The sequence below is a fragment of the Amphiura filiformis genome, chromosome 16 (assembly GCF_039555335.1).
Source record: "Amphiura filiformis chromosome 16, Afil_fr2py, whole genome shotgun sequence".
In the NCBI taxonomy this organism is placed as follows: domain Eukaryota; kingdom Metazoa; phylum Echinodermata; class Ophiuroidea; order Amphilepidida; family Amphiuridae; genus Amphiura; species Amphiura filiformis.
In genome coordinates, this window is record NC_092643.1 from 36,082,712 (window position 1) to 36,104,409 (window position 21,698).

The window sequence follows — 21,698 nt, forward strand, 5'->3', positions numbered from 1 at the left end:
AGTTAATAAGGGTTGATTTGCATGTCTAACAATAGCCTACCAAGCTTCAAAGTTAGCACCGATTTGCACCAAGAAAAGGAATGATTCTCTTACTAATTGAGGACCAATCCTCTATATTACAATGTATACCCAATCATTCCTTCAGTTTATTCAAATATATTTGATTCATTTGATTTGATTGAATAAAATATTGCATTATGTTATTATTTATTTATATTAAATATTTCCCTTTCTGGATTTCATTTATGAAATACCATGTACATACCGTTAACAACCACGTTAAATGTGCATGTGCCCGATGCTCCAGCATTATCAGTCGCTGTAACCGTCACTTGTGTAGTTCCCACATTGAAATTGTTAGAAGATTGATGACTGAATGAGTATGTGTATGAGCCTGTACCACCAGTCGCACTAGCGCCATTCTGATTGAAGTATACCGAGCTGGTAGCACCAGGTGGTATTGCTATCATTTGATTTGGAGGGCACGTAACAGACAATCCTTGACCTGCGTGGAAAGGAGGAAAATAGCAAATGACAGCAGCTTTTAAATTTTGATAAGTCGAGTGCCCTCGGGCACCACCCTCCGCCCAGTGGCATGCCCAAAGAGGACAAGGGTCACGGCTTCCCACTTTTGTCAGTCAGTGGGTGGAAATGCGCAAAGTCAGGAAAGTGAAAGTCGAGTGCCCTCGGGCACCACCCTCTGCCCAGTGGCATGCCCAAAGAGGACAGGGGTCACGGCTTCCCACTTTTGTCTGTCAGTGGGTGGAAATGCGCAAAGTCAGGAAAGTGAAAGTCGAGTGCCCTCGGGCACCACCCTCTGCCCAGTGGCATGCCCAAAGAGGACAGGGGTCACGGCTTCCCACTTTTGTCTGTCAGTGGGTGGAAATGCGCAAAGTCAGGAAAACTCTGGGTGTACCTAATACGCCGGGCGAACGTGCGGAAAATTTTGAACAGTCGCGGAAATCGAGACCTGTGGCCCCCGAATTTTGAAAACCTGAGAACGCCAATGCTTCCTCCGTTATTAATGATGCACAGACATATAAGACAAATTACGTCTTTATCTTCATTCGTATGCCCCTCGTCCTTGTTCATAGTGTTTTGCCCCTGCTCCTGATCCAGATGGCTATGAACAAGGACGAGGAGTTATGCAAATTGCGGGCCAAATTGGACAGAATCTATGACCAGATCATCTCAAAACGGCAACCTATACATGTGGCAACACCAAAACAGCCACCAAGGACTGCCGACATCAAGAAACACTACAGTCATTGCAGAGTGAACAAGGTTCCTGATAGGAACTGAAATATATCTAGTGAGTACTTTCATTTCTATTGGATCTGTACTTACTTATCTATTTAATTTGATTTTGAACGATCCTGACTAAACTTATCAATAAAATATTCATCTTACCTGCAACATTTACGTTTACAATAACGTTGCATTGCGCAGAGGCTCCAGCACTATCAGTTACGAAACACTGGACAATAGTTTGCCCCACATTAAATTGACTTCCAGATACCCTGTTGCAGGACACTGCACTGTATGGAGGATTGCCGCCAGATGGTGTAGGCGTAGCGTAATTGACAGTAGCACCGGTATTTCCTGGTTGGACTGTCACTGTGACAGGAGTCGGGCAAGTCAACATCAGATTACCTATTACGGCTTTAAAAAAAAAAAGAAAATTACGAGTATATCATTAAATGAAGAAAGCAAGCAAAGAGGAAAAAAATTATTTACCATGACAATGGACTAGTTTCAGACTAATTACAAATTAATATTGGCATAGCATTTGGTTAACAGTGAAGATGATCATTTTAGATTATTCTATTAACGTAGTAGTATAATAGACTAACTTACTCCCGATCTAAGAAAAATACAGTGAGCACCCATTTTGTGGTAAATTAAAAAAATATTTGTTTTGCCAAATAAGGGGCAAAAACATAAATTTTAGTGTCAATTACAAACGTCATAGCATTCATGATCTTGAGTGTAGGCTAAGATATTACTCTTAATCCTAGTATTTTATGGAAGAATAGAACAGAAAACGCGTTTGGTAAATATTAGAGTGTGTAGACAGATATTGGACTTGCATGTATTTAGGTTAGTTTGTCACAGCATGTCACAAATATCTAAAAACGCATATTTTTGGCCCATATTTCCAAACATTTGCCAAATTACTGCCAGTTAATGCCAACTAAAGGATTAGGATTGAGCTAGGCCCTATGTATCAATTGTCAAAACAGTATAATAATTTTTACCCAAAAATATTGTTGTATTTTTGGAATCGGTAGTATAACATCGCAATAACACACACTCATAGAAATGATTTGTTCGCCTTGTTGGCGCAATTCAAAAGGAGAAAGTTTGGACAACTCAAAAATAGTGTAAAAGTTGCCAAAACAAAATTCATTTTAGTTAACCGAACATAAAAATGCTGAAAAAGCTCAAAAAGTTCCGTCAACTAATCAACTTTGTTGGCATTACTTAAAAAGTTGATGTAAGTCGTTGCGTCAACGTTTTAAGTAATGCCAACTTCTGAATTCAAGTTCAGGGAACTTCGAAAAATAAACAAGATTCAAAGAACCAATTAGTTGAGTAATTGTAACTCAACATGCAAGTTGATGTAACTCGTTCATATTAAGTTACTGGTACTTATTGTTTTGAGTTATTCCAATTTGGTACTTTGTTACATTTTGGGATAAATTTAGCAGATTAACATGAAAGACTGACGGCCATAAACTTCGGACCCGAACATTCTACAGATATTTTGTTTTGCACTGAATTTCGACCAAAACTGGATCTAATTCCTTTTGGAAACTAACTCTTCATAATTATAGTCAACTGCAAAATAAACAGACTTGACTTGTAAGGCAAGTAACAATGCCTTACTTGATACAGTAACGAAGAATGTGCACATGGCAGTGTTCCCACTTGGATCGGTTGCGGTGACAGTCACAGTGGTAGAACCAAAAGGAAACGTAGCCCCTGATGGCACACTGTAAGATAGACGTACTACCCCACCACTATTATCAGATGCCTGCGAGGGCGGATAGGTAACAACTGCACTTTGACCCGTAAAGGATACCGTTGCTTGTTGGTTTGGTGTACAGAATGTGATGACAGGTGGTGTGGTATCTACAGGTGGTGTGGTAGCTGAAGTGGAAAAAATGCGAAGATGGTGTAAGTATTCACCGGTATAGCATTCATATCTACATACTTACAAAGTATCATGTTTTGCATAACTTTGATTTTGCATAAAGAAACACCGCGCGATGTATGTTGCAAGGGTGCATACTACCAAATTACTGCACCTCATCATGCATCATTTATTAGACATTAGGATAATCATCTCTGAAAACAGAAACATACAGTAAAAGGTATAATTTTGTTTCCGGTAGTTTTCCTCACATAGTAAGACTAACTTACTCCCGATTCCAGAAAAATACAGTGACCACACATTCTGTGTGATTAAAAACATATTATTTTGCTGAATGAACATCCCATTCTAATCATTCAGTTTGATATAATTGGAAATGAAAGTCAAATGTTAATATTTGGTAGTTTGGTTTTTTTTAGGGGAAATAAGGGGCAAAAATATATAATTTTAGTGGCAATCACAAAATTCATAGCATTCTCTTGAGTGTAGGCTAAAATATAACTCTTAATCCAAGTATTTTATAGTTTTTTAATATAATTGGTTAAGAAATAAAACAGAAAATATGTTTGGTAAATATTAGAGTGTGTAGACAAGTATTGGACTTTTTGCACCGCGCGATGTATGTTGCAAGGGTGCATACTACCAAATTACTGCACCTCATCATGCATCATTTATTAGACATTAGGATAATCATCTCTGAAAACAGAAACATACAGTAAAAGGTATAATTTTGTTTCCGGTAGTTTTCCTCACATAGTAAGACTAACTTACTCCCGATTCCAGAAAAATACAGTGACCACACATTCTGTGTGATTAAAAACATATTATTTTGCTGAATGAACATCCCATTCTAATCATTCAGTTTGATATAATTGGAAATGAAAGTCAAATGTTAATATTTGGTAGTTTGGGTTTTTTTTAGGGGAAATAAGGGGCAAAAATATATAATTTTAGTGGCAATCACAAAATTCATAGCATTCTCTTGAGTGTAGGCTAAAATATAACTCTTAATCCAAGTATTTTATAGTTTTTTAATATAATTGGTTAAGAAATAAAACAGAAAATATGTTTGGTAAATATTAGAGTGTGTAGACAAGTATTGGACTTTTTGCAAGTCTTTAGATTTGATTGTCACAGCATACCAAAAACACCTCTAAACGCTTATATTTGACCTGTATTTCCAAAAATTGGCCAAATTAATGTTAGTTAATGCCAACTAAAGGATTAAGATTGAGCTATGTTTCATTTGGCAAAACAGTATAATATTTTTAACCCAAAAATATGGCTGTGTTTTTGGAATCGGTCGTATAACATTGCAATAACACAAGGAGGGAGAATTTAGCTTCTAATACTATATATTATTATTTCCACTGAAAAAGTTAAGGTCCTCAATTATACAGTTCACAATATATGCAGAGTTTGTTTCCAAAAGGGATTACTTCAACTTTGTATAGTTCTGAGAGACTCTGAGAAAATATTAGGATGTTACGCTACTTTATGTTTATGTTTTGCCCAATAAAAGATACGTAGCTTAAAAACCACTTTGGTTTTATTCTTTAATTTTCATTGCATTTGTTATGTATTTCTTTATTTTCGGTCACATGTAGATTTAATCCTTTTTGAAAACAATTTTCCTTTTGGAAACAAGCTCTTCATAATTATAGTCAACTGCACAATAAACAGACTTGACTTAAAAAAGTAACAATGCCTTACTTGATACAGTAACGAAGAATGTGCACATGGCAGTGTTCCCACTTGGATCGGTTGCGGTGACAGTCACAGTGGTAGAACCAAAAGGAAACGTAGCCCCTGATGGCACACTGTAAGATAGACGTACTACCCCACCACTATTATCAGATGCCTGCGAGGGCGGATAGGTAACAACTGCACTTTGACCCGTAAAGGATACCGTTGCTTGTTGGTTTGGTGTACAGAATGTGATGACAGGTGGTGTGGTATCTACAGGTGGTGTGGTAGCTGAAGTGGAAAAAATGCGAAGATGGTGTAAGTATTCACCGGGTTTATTCAGTATATGATCAGGACATTCCTCGTATTCAGAATACAATTCGGTATGTCTGATCTGCGCTCTGTCTCAGGTCCCACAAAATACTGTGCCGAGGTCCGACCCCTTAAAGGCCCTTTCAGTGATTTCACAGGAACATTTAAAAAATGGAAATTTGTCAGAGTTGCTTAGAAATAAAGAATAAGTCTACAGAATTTCATTAAACCACTTTTCCCTGAATACATCGACAAATTAGTCAAAAACAGAAGTTTTAGAAAGGTTTTCTACTTCAACTCGGATCGACTCGAGAAAATCGAGATTTTCGTACAGTGCGCCACCAATCGACTGGAAAAACTTCCTCCCGGAACTTCCTAGTCCAGTGTTTCTAACACGGGGGAAGTAGAGTCTAAATTGATTTAAAACAGACCGACAGACGCTTAATTTTTGTAGTAGAAAACAAAATAAGCAATTAAAGGTCACCGAGGCAAACTAACGGTCAATTCAAATATGAAAAACAGTTAAAATTGTGTATTTTGTTTAAAATAGTAGCTACTGATGTAATAAGTAGTAGAAACAATATGCAACGCGTGTTGGTACGGTGGAGAGTGAGCTTCTTTCGATCTCGAGTCGGACTTTTTGTACTGTCAGTATCAAAAGTCCAGAATCATGCAAATGCTTTATTTTGTCTAAAATACACGGCTTTTGACCGAACCACTAGCAGGCTATGTTAGCACATCTATGCCAATTACAAAGGTACCAAAATCTGAATTTTGATGATTTTTACGATCGTCCGGATGAGCAAATCACTGAATGGGCCTTTAACTAATAATAATTAGGGCCCTGAACCCTCACGCTCCGCGTTTAGCAGGGTCATCGTCCATCGAATTAGGTACATTCATGTACAGGTACTCCATAAATGAGCTGTGTAAATGACCTAAATTTAACCAAAAATAAGAAAGTGTTTTCTGATCATGCCATACGTACAAGAGGTCCCATTCTTTGGAATTCTTCAGATAAAAATATGAAAGCTTCAAAATCTGTCAAACATTTCCGCAATGAATTAAAAAAAACTTATTTCGAGTTATGTACGTGATCCACTAGTGGAGCTCCTGCGCCCCTCCGCAGAACTTCCGGTAATGGATATCACAGCAATGATCCAACGATATTATAATAAGAAAATCTATTATTTTGCTTCCGAGCGCAGTTACTCCGACAGTGGATGTTCTGCGCCCCCGAGCGCAGAACATCCACTACCGGAAGTTCTGCGGAGGGGCGCAGGAGCTCCACTGGTGGATCACGTACGCACATACATGTTATTTCTCAATATAATTAATCTTTCCGTGAGCGCGTCCCCGTCCCTTGTCTTTTGGTTATGTTTGGTAAAGTTGCTTTTTTTTTAGGGAAACTTTCAGGCCTTTTTGGTCAATGATCTTGTCATATAGGTTTTTTGTAATTATTTGATTGTACATTGTTCAATATAAATACTTTTTGTAAACAGGCAATACTATCGCCTTGCTACGACTTGTATGATATGCGGCTCATCTTTCGAAAATTACGGTATAATAACATCATGTGCTGATAAACTAATTTCGTCTATGAGCGTGTTTATAGTGAGCAAGAATTATCCGGTCTTTAGTCTTTAGTATTTGCGATTTCAAAAGTTATTGCAGTATAATCTATCCATTTGGAGCCTCTATAAACACGCGCATTAAAAGCCCTCTCTACATTGTCTGTTGATTGATTACCACACCATCCCCATTTTTTTTAAATCACTGTAGTATGAAGTTTAATTGGTTTTTTTAATTTTTTATATTGGTTATTTATTGCCATGATTTGTATTATCATCATTATTACTATTATTGCTACTACTACTACTACTATTATTAATATCATTATTGAATTGCATTTGTATATTGTATTATTGATTGGTGATTGGCAAAATAAAATATGAATGAATGAATGAAAATAATACCAAGAGCAACTATTAACTACCCATAACTGTCATATGACTATTGAAGTCAAGTTCATGATTTACAAACAAACACATTATACACAATAACCCAAATGCTAACAGAAATGTAATTTATTATCTATTTACTTATTTATTGTGTTATTCCACTAAATGATGCTGAGAATGCGCAGACAAAATACGAGTTAAAACGTGTACACGCGCCACCGTTTGACATGGACATACAACCGCGCATATTTGTATAGTCTTTGAGTTCTAAACTAGTTATAAAAATGAATAACAATAAAGGGCTGTGCAATAATTATGAGCCCTGGCGGGAGGGTAAAATGGGGGGCAAGAAATTTTTGGCAAGCCGAGAGGAGAGGCAAGCGATTTTTGGCACACATTAATTTGTGAAAACAGTACGGAAACGCTTCAATATAAGTTTTCCTGCTCGCTGCGCTCGGAACATGTATCTAGACCATTAATGAATGCAAAGAGGGGGAGGGCAAAGATTTTTAGCAGGCCGAGAGGGAGGCAAGCGATTTGTGGCGGGCCGAGGGGGGGAGCGATTTTTGGCGAGTAGTTTGAAATTTTACCACCCAGGGGTTCATAATATTGCACAGCCCCTAATGCAAAAACTTACTAGGGGTTGGCAATAAGCACACTGAGAAAGAACAAACGGATTGAGCTGCCCCTAATTGATACACGTAATATACTGCTGTACAACCACGACCAAATATGGCACCTGGTTGATGTGTACTAACTACCAGGTTGCCGTTACTTGTCGGTGGCGTCCAGGTTTCAGTCTTGAAGAATTCAGGAGGTGTACTAGTATACGTATCGAAGATAGAACTAGGGCAATTGCTTATAACAGGACCGTTTGCACCTGAAAATTCAAAGGTTGTAAGTGGATGATTAAAGGTTTGAACCAAATATTATTTGTATTATTAACATATCGTAAAGATGGCATACATGGGCTACTATACCTTAAGAGTCAATTTTACGCTACACATAGAAAGCTCCCTCCTCTGAAAATCCCAACAAGAATTAAAGGCCCGTGTCCTTATTTGTTGGTGGGATTTTTACGGGAAAATACTTTAATTTTTGTCTAAAATTCCATTTATGTCATGGAGTCCATAATTATTACGCCATTAAGCGAATCTTTACGGTAATTGTCCCTAGAAGAACGAATGATATACCGCACCATGTATAGCACTATCTTTATACTCTGTAATAAATTTTATGACACCAAAATCATGTGCATGTGCAAGGTTGCTTTCGATTCTAGCAGACCATTGATAAAGCACGTATTATATCATACATTTTCACAACATGCACAAGATAATTGGACCGTAGAGAACGTCACCAGGATGCAACCTTTAACAGACGCAGTGCCCTTACTAGCCTATATACTTACTTGATACTTGTAGAGTAAATGCACATCGAACAACGTTGTTTGCATTATCTGTACATGTGTATTCGACAAGAAGAGCAATACCAACGGGGAGATTTAATGAAGTAGCGCCGCCAATATTCGACGTCAAGCTTTGCACTCCAGATGCATCTGTACAGGTTGGTGCAGTAAAGGAAACAGTGACTGTGGCACCTGTCACCCCAGTGGCTGAGATTGGTGCTGTGGGGCAGCCGTTGATGGTTGGTGGCGTGTTATCTACTCCAGACACTAAAAAATCAATGAAAAGTTTAAGTCTCAGAATAGGATAAAACATTAATATCAGTACAGTAAAGATGTCAGCCCCGTGAGGTTGTAGGACATTAATTTCAAATACACAAATCATATATCTAACGAGGGAGATTCAGATCTCAAGTTTGCTGTGGAGCAGCCAGTCTCGTGTGGAAACATCAACTTCAGAGAGTCCCTTGGCTCCATTTGGGGGTCGGTGAAGGTGACAAGCTTTGATGATGTGGTCTGCCGTCTGCTCTTCCTTTCCGCACTCACAAAGTGGGCTTTGGGTAAGGCCCCATCTATGCATACTTGCCCTGAAGCAGGCGGTTGAGGTTCACCTATGCATGGCGTGGCAAATCCGAGCCAGGGCTGGATTTCGACGTATCTGGGATATAGCTCTTCAGGGGCGAAGTTGACGACTGCTATCTCTGCTGCCATTCATTGCCTGTCCAGTGAGCCGATGTCTCCTTGGTCTGTGCCTGATGGATCAAAGCATGTGCCTCCGATGTAAATGGGTGCCGGGACTTCAGACGAGGTTGCTGAGCGTCTCTGTTCATGGAGAAGGTGGCCTGGGTTCAAAGCACGCCGAGTCAGAGCCATGGTCTGCGACTTCCTCCTCAGATCGGCCGGTGGAATACCTGCTAGTACTGGCAGCTGTTCTGCTGGGGTTGGGCGAAGGCAACCACTTATGGTGCGGAGAGAGTTGTTCAAACTCGTGTCCACTAGGTGTGCGTGGGCACTCCTACTCCATACAGGTGCGCAGTATTCGGCAGGGGCGTAACCAAAGCCAGGGTTGCAGTACGTAGAGTGGAAACGCTGGGTCCCCAACCTGTTCCTGCGAGGCGTCGAATAAGAGCTCCCCGAGCTGTGACTTTGTCGCGGAGGCCTACCGGTGTTGTCGGTAGGTAAGCGATCTGTCAAGTTTCACTCCAAGGTAGGTAGGGGTAGCTTGGAAAGCAAGTCGACTCTTATTAACCATGATTTTCAGCTCCCAGATTACGGTATTGTTCAGTATTGAAGTGAGCCATTATAATTATGCAAGATTTCATTCAATAACATAGGCAGGCCTATACTGTTAAGCAGTATGCAGACTTTTTATTATATACGTAAAATATTGTATGTAGCATATCTACGTTATTTAATCTATTACCATTCTATTTCCAGTAATGTTTTAGTTCTAACGAATGTTTGATGACGTAAAATCGATATTATATTTCTGCTAGATATTATATGTAACATATTAATCGATTTTTCGTCATCAAACATTCGTTATAATGGCAATAGATTAAATGACGTAGATATGTTACATACAATATTATACGTCTAATACTCGGAGTCTGCATACGACTTTATATAAACTCTTTATGACCATTTGCTATTGAACGCTTCTGCTTTCACTATTCAATCACTTTCTTCAGGAAACATGTATACATCCACTCGGTTTCTACTTACATCTATAGATGCGTTGTTCTACCCCAGACTTAAGCAAGTCGAGAAAAGAATATATTCCCTTTTTGAAAAAGCTGTACACTTTCAAAATTTCTTAAATTTCAACAGAAGCTAACAGAGCAAAATATATCAATGCCGACATATACACATTTTCTGGTTTGCTGGGAGAATGGAAATTATTATATGGAATGTTTATTTGCAGGGAACTTCAGCTACTAATTAATGTGTAAGAAATGGCAATACCTGAAACGGTTACAGTGAATGTGCATGTAGCTGTGTTCCCACTTGGGTCGGTTGCTGCTACGGTGACTGTATTGACACCCACGTTAAATGGAGAACCTGATGGGTTGCTGTACGATATTTGTACAAAGCCACCACTATTATCCGTTGCAGTAGCAGGTGGATATGTTACAGTGGCTGGCTGATTAGGCTGTCCTACAGTAGCAACTTGATTTTGTGGGCATATGATGACTGGCGGAGTTGAGTCCGCCGCGGCTGAAAAACAAATTTTAGGACAATGAATATAACGAAAATAGAAGAATTATTTCAGTATAGTTTAAAAAGGATCATATCCTTTGCTTTCACTCGTAAAAATCATCGTAAATTATTTTCTTCAAATTTCGGAGTTGCTGAGAAAGAAAAATTCGACAAACTGTACGTTCAAAATTTATCCTGTCGAAATCAGCGGGATGGAATGCGTCCAATGTGCGTATTCCGGTGACTACAATGCCGGAATGACCGAAATCCCCCCGGGCCCGTAATGGCTGCACTGATTGGTTGGTGTTGTCCAAATCCCACATATTATCCCCCATAAGGCACCCGATGACCAGAGGATGATTTAAGGAAGCCCCATCATGCACTGCGAAAGTGTTATCACAGTATCACTAGAGTGTCAACTGCCACTTTACTTTTCAAATACCATTGAACTCTGTGCAAAAGATCTGGTTTTACAATTGTGCGTGTGTCATTATTACTTGGTCGATTTCAGAACAAAAGTGATTTGTGTTTAAAGGATAATTCACACCTTCTGTAGATAATATAAATAGGTGAAATCGACCAGCATGTTTACAGCCTTTTTTATGTAAATATAACTGTACATATTCAAATTTAACCATGCACTTCTATGCAGCATAGCAAAGCAGTGGTGTCATGTTACTCACACTGCTCGCCTGCTGCACAGTAAACCCAGTGGTGTGGTGGGACAGGTGGGTAGTGCTTAAATCATCCTCTGCCCGATGACTATCAAACCAAAACAGTGTTTTGCGTGTTCATTATGTAGGTATGCTAGGTGAATTCAAATTTGCCATCAAACTGCATCATTTTACATATCAAATTAAAGCCCTTGAGTAAAGAAAGCCAAAACTGAAAACATTTTTGTCATAGCACTTTCCGTAACAAAGTTACATCTTGTCAAAGATTGACTTTCATCAAAAAGATTCTGCTAGCAAAATTCCCCAAAACGGCATGTAGGGGTGTTTCTAGATCTTAGTCTCATGGCGATAGCAGCTTTTTTTAATGGAACTGCTATCAAAATCACTCTAAAATTCCATGTGCGACTTGATTATCACCATAAAAAGTCATATATTTGGGTCAAGTGAAGTATAGAAAACATATTTATGTAGGTTTCCTTCACCGACCTATTCTCGAAAAAAATTCAAATTTCTATGTAAATATGCATTGTGTTTGGGCCCGTTCTCGGCGAATTTCGCTGACTAGCAAATGTGTTAACTAAGGTTTGCCTGGGATACCTACATTATGTCCTTTATGGAGTAACAACGTGACCTTATTATCGCAATTTAAATTCCCGAGTCTCCCAACCCTTGTTAGACCTCGGATATCTTTGACTGTTATTTTCTTCAAAGCGCTACTTCCCTGCAACCTTCTTTCGTAACTAATTTCGTTCAAAAGGTATCTGGAAATTTTGTGGATTCTTCTTCTGTGCGTTCAAAGAGACTTCGTCTTTCCGCCACTGTAAGCACATATAAATGCGCATGAAATCACCAATAGTGACACCTTTCATCCAATTGATTTTTAGTAAATCCCATAAGCCTTTGCGAGTACACCTGAGAACTATTTGACGTCACCATGGTCACGCCGAATTGCGCCGATGCGCACATCGTTTATCGAACATCGTTACTGCCCATTGCAAGTCGGCGTGACGTCAAATGACGAGTTCTCAGGTGTACTCAAAAAGGCTTATGGGATTTACCGAAAAGGTCAATTGATTAACCTGTCATAACTATATCAGGCAAAGAACGTTGCCTTCTTGTACGTAATGTGAAATCGACAATATCGTCACGGGGCGGGAAAAACTTTTGGCCCTTGAACATGGATAAAGCCTTGTAGGGCTAGACTTTATATTGAAGAGGTTTGCCAAAAGTACCTTTTTTTAATAGATTTTTCCCGCCCAGTGACGATATATTGGATGATTCTTTTTCGGCGATTTTTGTGTAGGGCGTGTATATCAAAAAATATATACAAAAAAATCTTAAACTTATTATCACGCTACTGATAAACAATAATAACCAATAGTAACTAATAACTATTGAGGTCAAGTTGATGGTTTACAAACAAATTATACAGAATAACTTAAATGATACTGAAATGAAATTTATTGTCTATTTACTTACTTATTTCACACGTCGTTCCACTAAATGATGCTGAGCATGCGCAGATGAAATATGTGTTAAAAGCTGTACACACACCACTGTTTTGACATGGATTACTGTTGCATGGGTTGATATCTAAAGAAAATAAAAGTGTAAAAGTCAAACCAAGTCAAGAAAGATGCTAAGGGTTAGACTATTTAGTGCAAAGAAGAAAATGAAACACTAATGAGGGCGCTTCCTTAATTATACGGGTATGTGCCTAAAAGCCACCCAAGAATAGAAACATTTCATTTAAAATATGTTTTTCGGAAAGAGGGGTCATTTGATAGAAACCCTGCAAACTCTGGGGGTTATTGAACAGTTTTTAAAATGGGGGGGGGCCATGGTCATTGATTACAAGGTTGCAAAAAGTGGGTCATAAAAGGAGGTCACTGTGTAGATGCAGGTGAAATACGGTATGGAGTCATTTGGTAGAAGAATGCAAGAAAATCTCCCTTTAGAAGGGAAAGACAGCTTCAGTTGAGAAGGGGCCTTGAAAACATTTGGTGCTCATATATGTCTTATAAAGTAACAGCATTTCTCAAAATCCCACCCATAATACGAAGCAACTGTGAGCGCAATCATCCATGATGTGATTGGACAACTACATACAATCTGTCCACATAGAAGTACAAAGTAAATGGACATAGGAAACTGGTATGATAATAATATTATATCAGCGCAATGCGTATGTAAATATTTCTTTGGCGCGCCAACTGCTGCGCGATTTGTATTTACCAAGCGCATCATACTCTTTACGCGTCGCGTTTTTTAACACGCAGTGCGTTTGACGCAAATCATTGACCCCCGATGCCACAGATTTGGTACTTAGTTATCGACAGTCTTATCTTGTCACAATATCTTCATCTCGATCATGGGCAAAAATAGCGTTAAATTCAAAATTTTATGCGCTACTTGCGCACATCGTCCTAATAAAGCTTTTCTTAGGAAGCTCGAAGACATGTACAGTCTCTCTAAAAACAAAAATTGTATGTTGCAACTGCAATTTTTTTCAGCTGTGCCCCTGAAATTTTATTTTGCCACAATTATTAACCAAGAAAGTTGCCTACGCCCCTGCTATATCTGAAGATTTGATACAGTGGTTTTCTCGGAGCTGAGAGCCATTGATAGCCGATGTAAAAAAATGCGAAGCAGGAACTAAACAGGTTTCATTGGGTAATAGAATAACGGGCACATGCCCGTCTCTTGAATATATATAGAATACAACCCACCCATGTCATGGTTGACATAAATCTATTGTAAATCTTAATATATTCTGGAGATTTCTAAAGTAGACATTTAACTTGATTACTTGAGGAAAAATAAACACAATAAAATGAGTAATTATAATTTAACTTACATAGATATTCGCAGTATTGCCCGAAGAAGCCAATTGGACATACACAGATTGGCGCTGTAGTCTGTGAGAAGCTGTAATAAGCATTTCGACAGGTGCCACCATTCCTACATACTAGCTGATTGCACAGGTTCAACCCGGGATTGGTAACTGTAAAATTAGTTCACGGCTCTTTTAGTAATACTTTCCGCATAACTATGATTTGAAGTCATAACAATCGACAATGCAAAATACTTCGTGATAAATGACGAGTGACGAGTGAAACTGACTAGCCTTATATTTTCTTCTTCTTATACCGTAAAACCTCGTCTACAAGCATATAGAGTGCTTCTGATGAAAGCTAATTAATCCGGGCGCCATTATGAAGTTTCCGCGAATTAATTACAGTTCGAAGCATATACAAACAAGTATTATTGTGAGACCAATCTATTGTATTGGCATATCTAGCTTTCATCAAATAAAACACTATATATGCTTGTAGACGAGGTTTTATGGTATTTTATTTTTCTGCTTCTCTTTCATATTTCTTTCTTCACATTCTTGTCATTCATTCATTATTTTCATTAACTAATAAGTTACGTCGATTTTGATATTTCATTTATTTATTCATTTATCATTCTTTGATTTATCCATTCATTTCATTAATCTATTCATCATTTTATCAATGTTAAGCAATATGATTCCTTACATGTGCTTGATCCACAGTTGGTACCACTGAAGTTATTGTCACACACACAGGTGTATTGATTCTGGTAGATGTTGTTTGGTGAGCTGTTTTGGTCATATCCATTGTAACACTGTCCACCGTTTTGACACGGTTGGTTATTACAGGAAGCAACGCTGGGAGTTGTACCTTAAAAATTAAGTTATGCACACAGTGTGGTGAGTGCTGTGATATTTTCAATACTGTTGATATATAGATATGGTACGAGGACAGTGGGACTAAAATAGTCATTGACGTAACTAATCTTAAACAATAGAGGGCAGCTTTTCCTTTAAAAGGACACCGGACTCATCACATTTCTACGATTCAAAAAGTTCTATCTCCATCATCACATTTATGTTATCTTACGTGCCAGGATATTGAAATTACCCATGATAATATTCCTTAATCTAAGCTACAAAAATGTTATTTGATGAAAATGTGATTTTAAATTGTGGGGGTCCAGATTTGGTACGTCAGAAACGGTTAAAAAGTGAAGTAAGCACCATATTTTGCTTTGGATAATCTTCATAAAGATATTTTAAGATTCAGTTGTCCATCTGCTTACTCAGGATAAATATTTGGATCTTATTGAGCTCCCTGACTTTCCTTGGGACTTCAAAATAGAACAAAACACGTTTGATATGAGTAGAAAACATCAAAGGGTACCGGGTTCAACAGACACACAAATGTTGGTAAAATTGATCACCTTGACTGCAGGTGGTGGTCGCCGTGCATTCTCTAAATTCAGTAAATTTTCATCGTCAACCGTGTAATTGAATGGGATTATTTTGAAATTTTAAAACCCTTGAAATATCACAAACAAATTGGCCTATGTTAATAAATAATATAAATAACAAGCTAAAACCGTTGGGGTTCGATAATAAACCCCACAAATCTAACCGAGTATATGGAAAATGCCATACGGCCGGGCGGTTTCACAAGTTGCCGGCTCGATCATGCCATTCGCCGCCTGCTTGACTGCTTTGCTGTGAGCCCTGTTTCTGTTTGGCTGCCTTGAGTTCTGACTACCTCATTTGTTGTTTATATTTATTTATTATGTTGTAATATATATTGCTTTTCTCATTGTTGTTTTTTGCTTATACTTTGTGTACACTGTAATTCGGCATCCGGGCCGCGATTTTGTGCCAATAATTAAAATCATATCATATCATATATAATATCACTTGAACCAGCAAGTGCTTACCCGATTGAATCAACAACCAATGGAAAAGAGTTAATATGAAGGTTCTGAACATGTATCACTTTTGTTGTGCAAAAGACACGACACCCGATCGAGTAAAACTGTACTGCAAGCATTCGATATTGATTAAATTATTTGAACAGAATAAAGCATTTTAATCATTTTTAGAAATAAATCTGTAATGATTTCTACATAGATGTGGACAAGCTTTTAAATACAAATTAGCCTTTCTTTTCAGTCAGTTTCCGACGAACCTGTATTCTGTATTCACATTAACCAACACCAACAAATCTTAAGAACCAAAAAATTACATTTTAATCAAATAACTTTTAATTTTTTGTAGCCAATACTTAAAGAGTATAATCGTGAGTAAGTTTAATTCATTGGCACGTACGATACCGGAGAACATTTTGAATCACCCTCGTACTTACTGACTTGTGACTAGCAGCTAACCCTAACACTGACCTATTTTTGATATCGGAAGTCAAAGAAGATGCGAATTTTTCAAGAAGAAGAAGAAGTTTTGACTTGGCACCCCCGGATTCGAACCTTTGACCCCCCGCATGCCAACCACACGATCGCGGACCGGTAGCTGGACGGGTTATTGCTGCCCGGCCAGCAATTCCGTGAGCATATCACACTTAGGGTGATTGCGTCATCGCAGACCCTGGGATGCATGCATGATCAGAATTTTTCATCGTGGTATTTTGTGGTTTTTACTGGTGTTAGGGTTAATACCACCATACAACTTGGTGAGTTATGACCAAAGCTGCAAGAATTACGCACAAAGGGGAAAACATCCTAAACTCTGTAACACCAACACTGCAAAGAGTGGCCTAGTGCAAAAATGAACGCAAAATAATTCATCCCAAAAGCATCTTGTTAAAATTGACATTGAGTCAAAGTTGATATAGTCTTTGTCAAATACTGACTCGTAATAGTGGTCCACTATGGTGTCCGGGAGTGTGTGGTTCCCAGTAGTTTCTCTACTCATGGATAATGTGCACGGTCTGTACCACAGACTAAGTTGATAGAGCTACCAAATTCATTCATCAATGTATATACTTACTGACTGAGACCTGGCAGTTAATACCACCGTATCCAGGTGGACATGAACATACATAGTAGTTGTTACCCAAGCAGGTGCAAGATCCACCATTTTCGCATGGGAAGTTGTTGCATGGATTCACATACACAGGTGTTGCTATTGAAAGAAAAGGAAAGTATTCACTAAAAGTAAAGTACTAATAATAATTATGACAAGCAAGCACATGTTATAGATGTGATTCTAGTGTACTATAATTACATACCACCGTATCCAGGTGTATAAGAACATACATAATGTAATTCCTAAGAATAATCCTCATTTAGGCCTGGGAAATAGATTGTCTGTGAAACATGAGCAGGATCCGACTTTTTATGACGATTTGGCTAAACTTTCGAAATGTGTTATACATTTCAGAAACACCAACTATTCCTATAGGCTGTATGGGCTATAGGGTGATCTAGTCGACATTTTTCTGGGAAAAAATACCGGACTCCATATATAATTTCTACAATGGATGTCTTCATCTGACCTTCAACTTGCAGAAAGGGTACGATTTGAAGAACTGAGTCGCTCTGGAGTCAAGAAAATGATGTTTTCCCGGACCCTGTTTGTACACAAAGTCAATGGGGGCTATTTACTGGTGTGCCCCCTTTATTCTGATAGGCGGGTATATCCCAGGAAAAATTACTGCTCTTTCCTACCAAAACCATACTTGGCATGTATGTTACTTTGGATACAAAAAGTAAAATAAGCCCAAGGACCAACTCAGTTTTTCCTTAAATCCAAGATGAAGATGGCGGTCAAAATCCTTCAAAACTCATATTTTCAGTCTTTGAATTTTATGGAACTATTTCACTTTACCTTCAACATACATACAGGTATCAGTTAACATATCAAGGGCTTAAAGCCAGAACCATCTATGTCCAAAATTACATGTTACTCATTTTAGCAACAAATGGATGGTTACCCTCCATAATAAATGTACGTAACATGGTCACTTGCATCTAACTGTTTAAGTGACCATGCATATACCCCAAAATCACAAAAATTGCATTGGAAATAGGGTAACAAATGTATACTTTAACGTATTATTCAAATTAGGCCTAGACAAAGTACCCTTGTTAAATGCCAATATCTCAGCAAATAAATCAGCTATAACTTTTTTATTGCTTATGGCCAATATTCAGCTAAGTTTGTAATGAGCAGTAGCAGCAAAATTGGATATTTGCTTTTTGTTTGATTTCAGGGGTTCGCCATGAGTCTCTAAGAATGGATTTGTTCAACAACACGAGTGACTGATTCTACCCCCGTTAAGTCAAGATGAAATGCAAATATCTATTTGTTTTGCTACTCCTCATTTATAAAGACTCCTCATAAATCCCCCAAACCTCTAGGTTAAAAGTCAAACTATAAACATTAAAACCTGCATCTACCCTTTCTCCAAATCCACTTTTTCAGATACAAACAAAATATATACTTCTCTATCTTTTGTGTACCTCATGTATCGGTCCGTTAAAGTTTGTGAAATTTATGCGACTTCTGTGATTTGGGTCTGGCATTATGCAGGGGGCTACAAATGTTAACACATTATTTGAGCATCAAAAGACCCTTAAATAGCATGGACATATTATTATTGGTCCGTGAAAAGGGGGAAAATATTTTGTTCAACAGCACGAGGGGCTAACATTGCCCCCCCCCCCCTCTGAAATTTGATTTGAAACAATATGTAAATATCAAATTTATTTTGATGTTGCTCATTTATGATCAGCTGGTTTAGCCCTATAAAGGGTCTTAGCTGATTCAGTTGTTGAAATATTGTCCTCTAAAAGGGGTACTTTAACTAAATTTAGCTCCAGATGCTCAAGGTCACGCAGTTTTCGGCGAAAGAATGCATGACCAATGGTAGAACAACATCCAAGATGTTTGGTGTACACTCAGTCTGTTTCAAATTAGCATGGAATCCTGTTCGCAAATTTGAGCGCCATTGTGAAGCTTTTGTTGTGACCTCTGGATTTATTTCGATCAGCATGGTTCACTGAACATACACGCACCTTTTTAAAGTTTTAGTACCATGACATATGGACTCATTGTGCCACTTAATATATCATAGGTAGTCATATTGAGTTGGGTCACTTTGGGTCAATGGTGAGTCCATTTGTTGGGCACATTATGTTAACCGATATCTGTATATAAGTTGAAGGTAAAATGATATAGTTCCATAATATTCTATGACAGTAAACACGAGTTTTTAGACATTTTAGTGGAATTTTTGGATTTTGGCCGCCGTCTTGGATTTAAGGACAAAATTACAAAATTAAGTAACATACATGTTTAAAAAGCAGATACACCTGCCTTAAAGTATTCATTTCTTTTACTGACTCACTTATTCTCGATAGATTAAGGGACCGTTCACAAACACTTGTAAGGGGGGCCTGATGAAAAAAATTCATCGCGAAAATTACAGACCTCAAAAATGTCTGGCCCCTTTTGTGACATGAAAATTATGGGTCAACCCCATAGAAAAGCATATAAACTTTATTTTTCCAGGAAAATTTGTGGTCATTTTTTTTCAGCCCCCTCCCCCCCCTTACAAGGGTCAACATTTTTCACCCCACCACCTTTGCATCAGCCCCCCTAACAAGTGTTTGTGAACGGTCCCAAAGCGACACCAGAGATTAAGACCATAATAGACAACTTACGCACTTGACAGTTGTTTCCGGTAAAGCCAGCTGGACATAAACAATTATAGGCGAAACATTGGCCATCGACACGTACACACTGTCCACCATTTTGGCATGGATTATTCGTGCAAGGACTTGATATCACTGTAATATAAAATTCACACATACAAAGTTGATAAATGCTCTGCGTGCTAGCCATAGGCCATAAAAAGTCCAAGTTTTGAGATTTTTTGTCAAAATATCAAGAGCTATCTTAAGAACTACTGAACCAAATACTAGGCTTGTTTGTACTCATTTTAATGCATTTTTCATGCTGATTCCAAATATGGTCATGAAAATTTACATTTCTGAAATTTTTGAATTTTGAATTTTAAAACAACCACTTTTGTCTTTGCTGGGGAATAGGTAAAGGAGTTGAATCCCACAAATGTGTTGACTTGCCAACTCAACCCACGAGAAAGTTTTAAACCCCTTGAAACAAACTCTCAAAAGAAAAAGAATTTCAACCCCAAACCCTCAGTGTAAAATTTCAAAATGTGCTAGTAAACACAAAATGTCACCTTAAATTTGGGGTAAAATAGTGTACAATTGAAACAAAATCCCAATAATAACACAGGACCAAAATGATGCCCATCGGGAATTTTTTGCCCCCTCGGACAAATGAATTTTACAAAGCCCACACTGAATACAATGGCATTTCAAGAGGTGGTAAAAATATAATTCACCAGCGAAGTGGTTACATAACTCTCCCGGGATAACTCTATGGTAACTGGATCACGCACCATTTGGAATTGGTAGTACTAGTACATGCCATAGACTTTGTGTTGCGATCATTTTGATCGTGGTGCAGAACTCAAAAGCGTGATCCAGGTGACATAGAGATCAACTAAATAAATCTATGGATAAATCTATCTACGAAATAAGGGTGATTTATAACTAGATACTCTATAAAGAGGATGCTAAAATCACGAAACAGATGAAGTAACTCACCTAGCTGACACCTATATCCAGTAAAACATCCCACGCATTGACATGAGAAGGCATTACATCCCGCAACACCCGCCAGGGCGTTGCAGACGGCACTTTCGTTCTGACATTGGTTGTTTCCAGCAGCACATGCATTATATGCTACAAATATGAGTAAAATAATTAAAGTTTATGATGGAGAAAATTAAACTATTACTCAAATCGGAAATTAGCTCACCTAAGTGCCCGAATGTATCACTATTCATTGTTCACCCGATAGATGGACTAGCCCTACTAGTATAGGGCCTTTTGACTGTGGTGATCCAAAACCATGCTATTCATAAAACCTGACTATATCCAGAGAACTGCTAAACCCTGTGACTACTATTCCTCGGGTGGAGCGGTTAGTGGGTTTTGCGGTTCTCGGATATAGTGTAGGGCTAAGATGGACTGGTGAACGATGCTTGTTACGTCACGTGACATGTTCTGATGCAGTAAAGAGTCGTAAGCTTCGGAAAGTCTGTTGCGGCCCTGGTCCTTGTTCAATTACTTATACTTGTCCTGATGTATAAAATGGGTTCTTTCACACCCCTCCAACGCTGATATTTTTTCAAATCAATTTGTACATTATATATAGAATGTAAATTTGTACAAAACTAGACCAGTTTTAAGATATATTTTAAAAAATTGGATTTTTTTGTGAAAGTCAACAAAGAAAAGCGAAGCACACCCTCAGATCAATGTGGATTTATACTTTTCAAATCTCATAGTTCAATATGAAATCCCGTTTATTTCCATTTAGCCTTAGTTCAGGCAATAACTTAGGTCCACCAAAAGGGTTTTGTTTG

At 38.1% G+C, this 21,698-nt stretch overlaps 1 protein-coding gene across 9 annotated transcripts in view; it reads right to left on the reverse strand.

The window, feature by feature from the left end:
• The window catches only part of LOC140135932 (uncharacterized), a 304,873-nt gene that overhangs the window by 27,262 nt on the left and 255,913 nt on the right, over positions 1 to 21,698 (reverse strand). For 6 of the 9 annotated variants that reach the window (XM_072157616.1, XM_072157617.1, XM_072157619.1 and 3 more), the window contains 7 exons: positions 10,487 to 10,738; positions 8,528 to 8,791; positions 7,754 to 7,996; positions 4,871 to 5,134; positions 2,890 to 3,153; positions 1,411 to 1,662; positions 266 to 505 (listed from right to left, as the gene is read on the reverse strand). In XM_072157616.1, coding sequence (XP_072013717.1) covers positions 266 to 505; positions 1,411 to 1,662; positions 2,890 to 3,153; positions 4,871 to 5,134; positions 7,754 to 7,996; positions 8,528 to 8,791; positions 10,487 to 10,738 — 1,779 coding nt within the window. Of the gene's footprint in view, positions 1 to 265; positions 506 to 1,410; positions 1,663 to 2,889; positions 3,154 to 4,870; positions 5,135 to 7,753; positions 7,997 to 8,527; positions 8,792 to 10,486; positions 10,739 to 12,873; positions 12,988 to 14,251; positions 14,399 to 14,936; positions 15,102 to 17,224; positions 17,360 to 19,902; positions 20,029 to 20,874; positions 21,013 to 21,698 lie in introns of all 9 variants that reach the window. The other 3 variants (XM_072157620.1, XM_072157624.1, XM_072157623.1) reach the window with 1 other exon arrangement.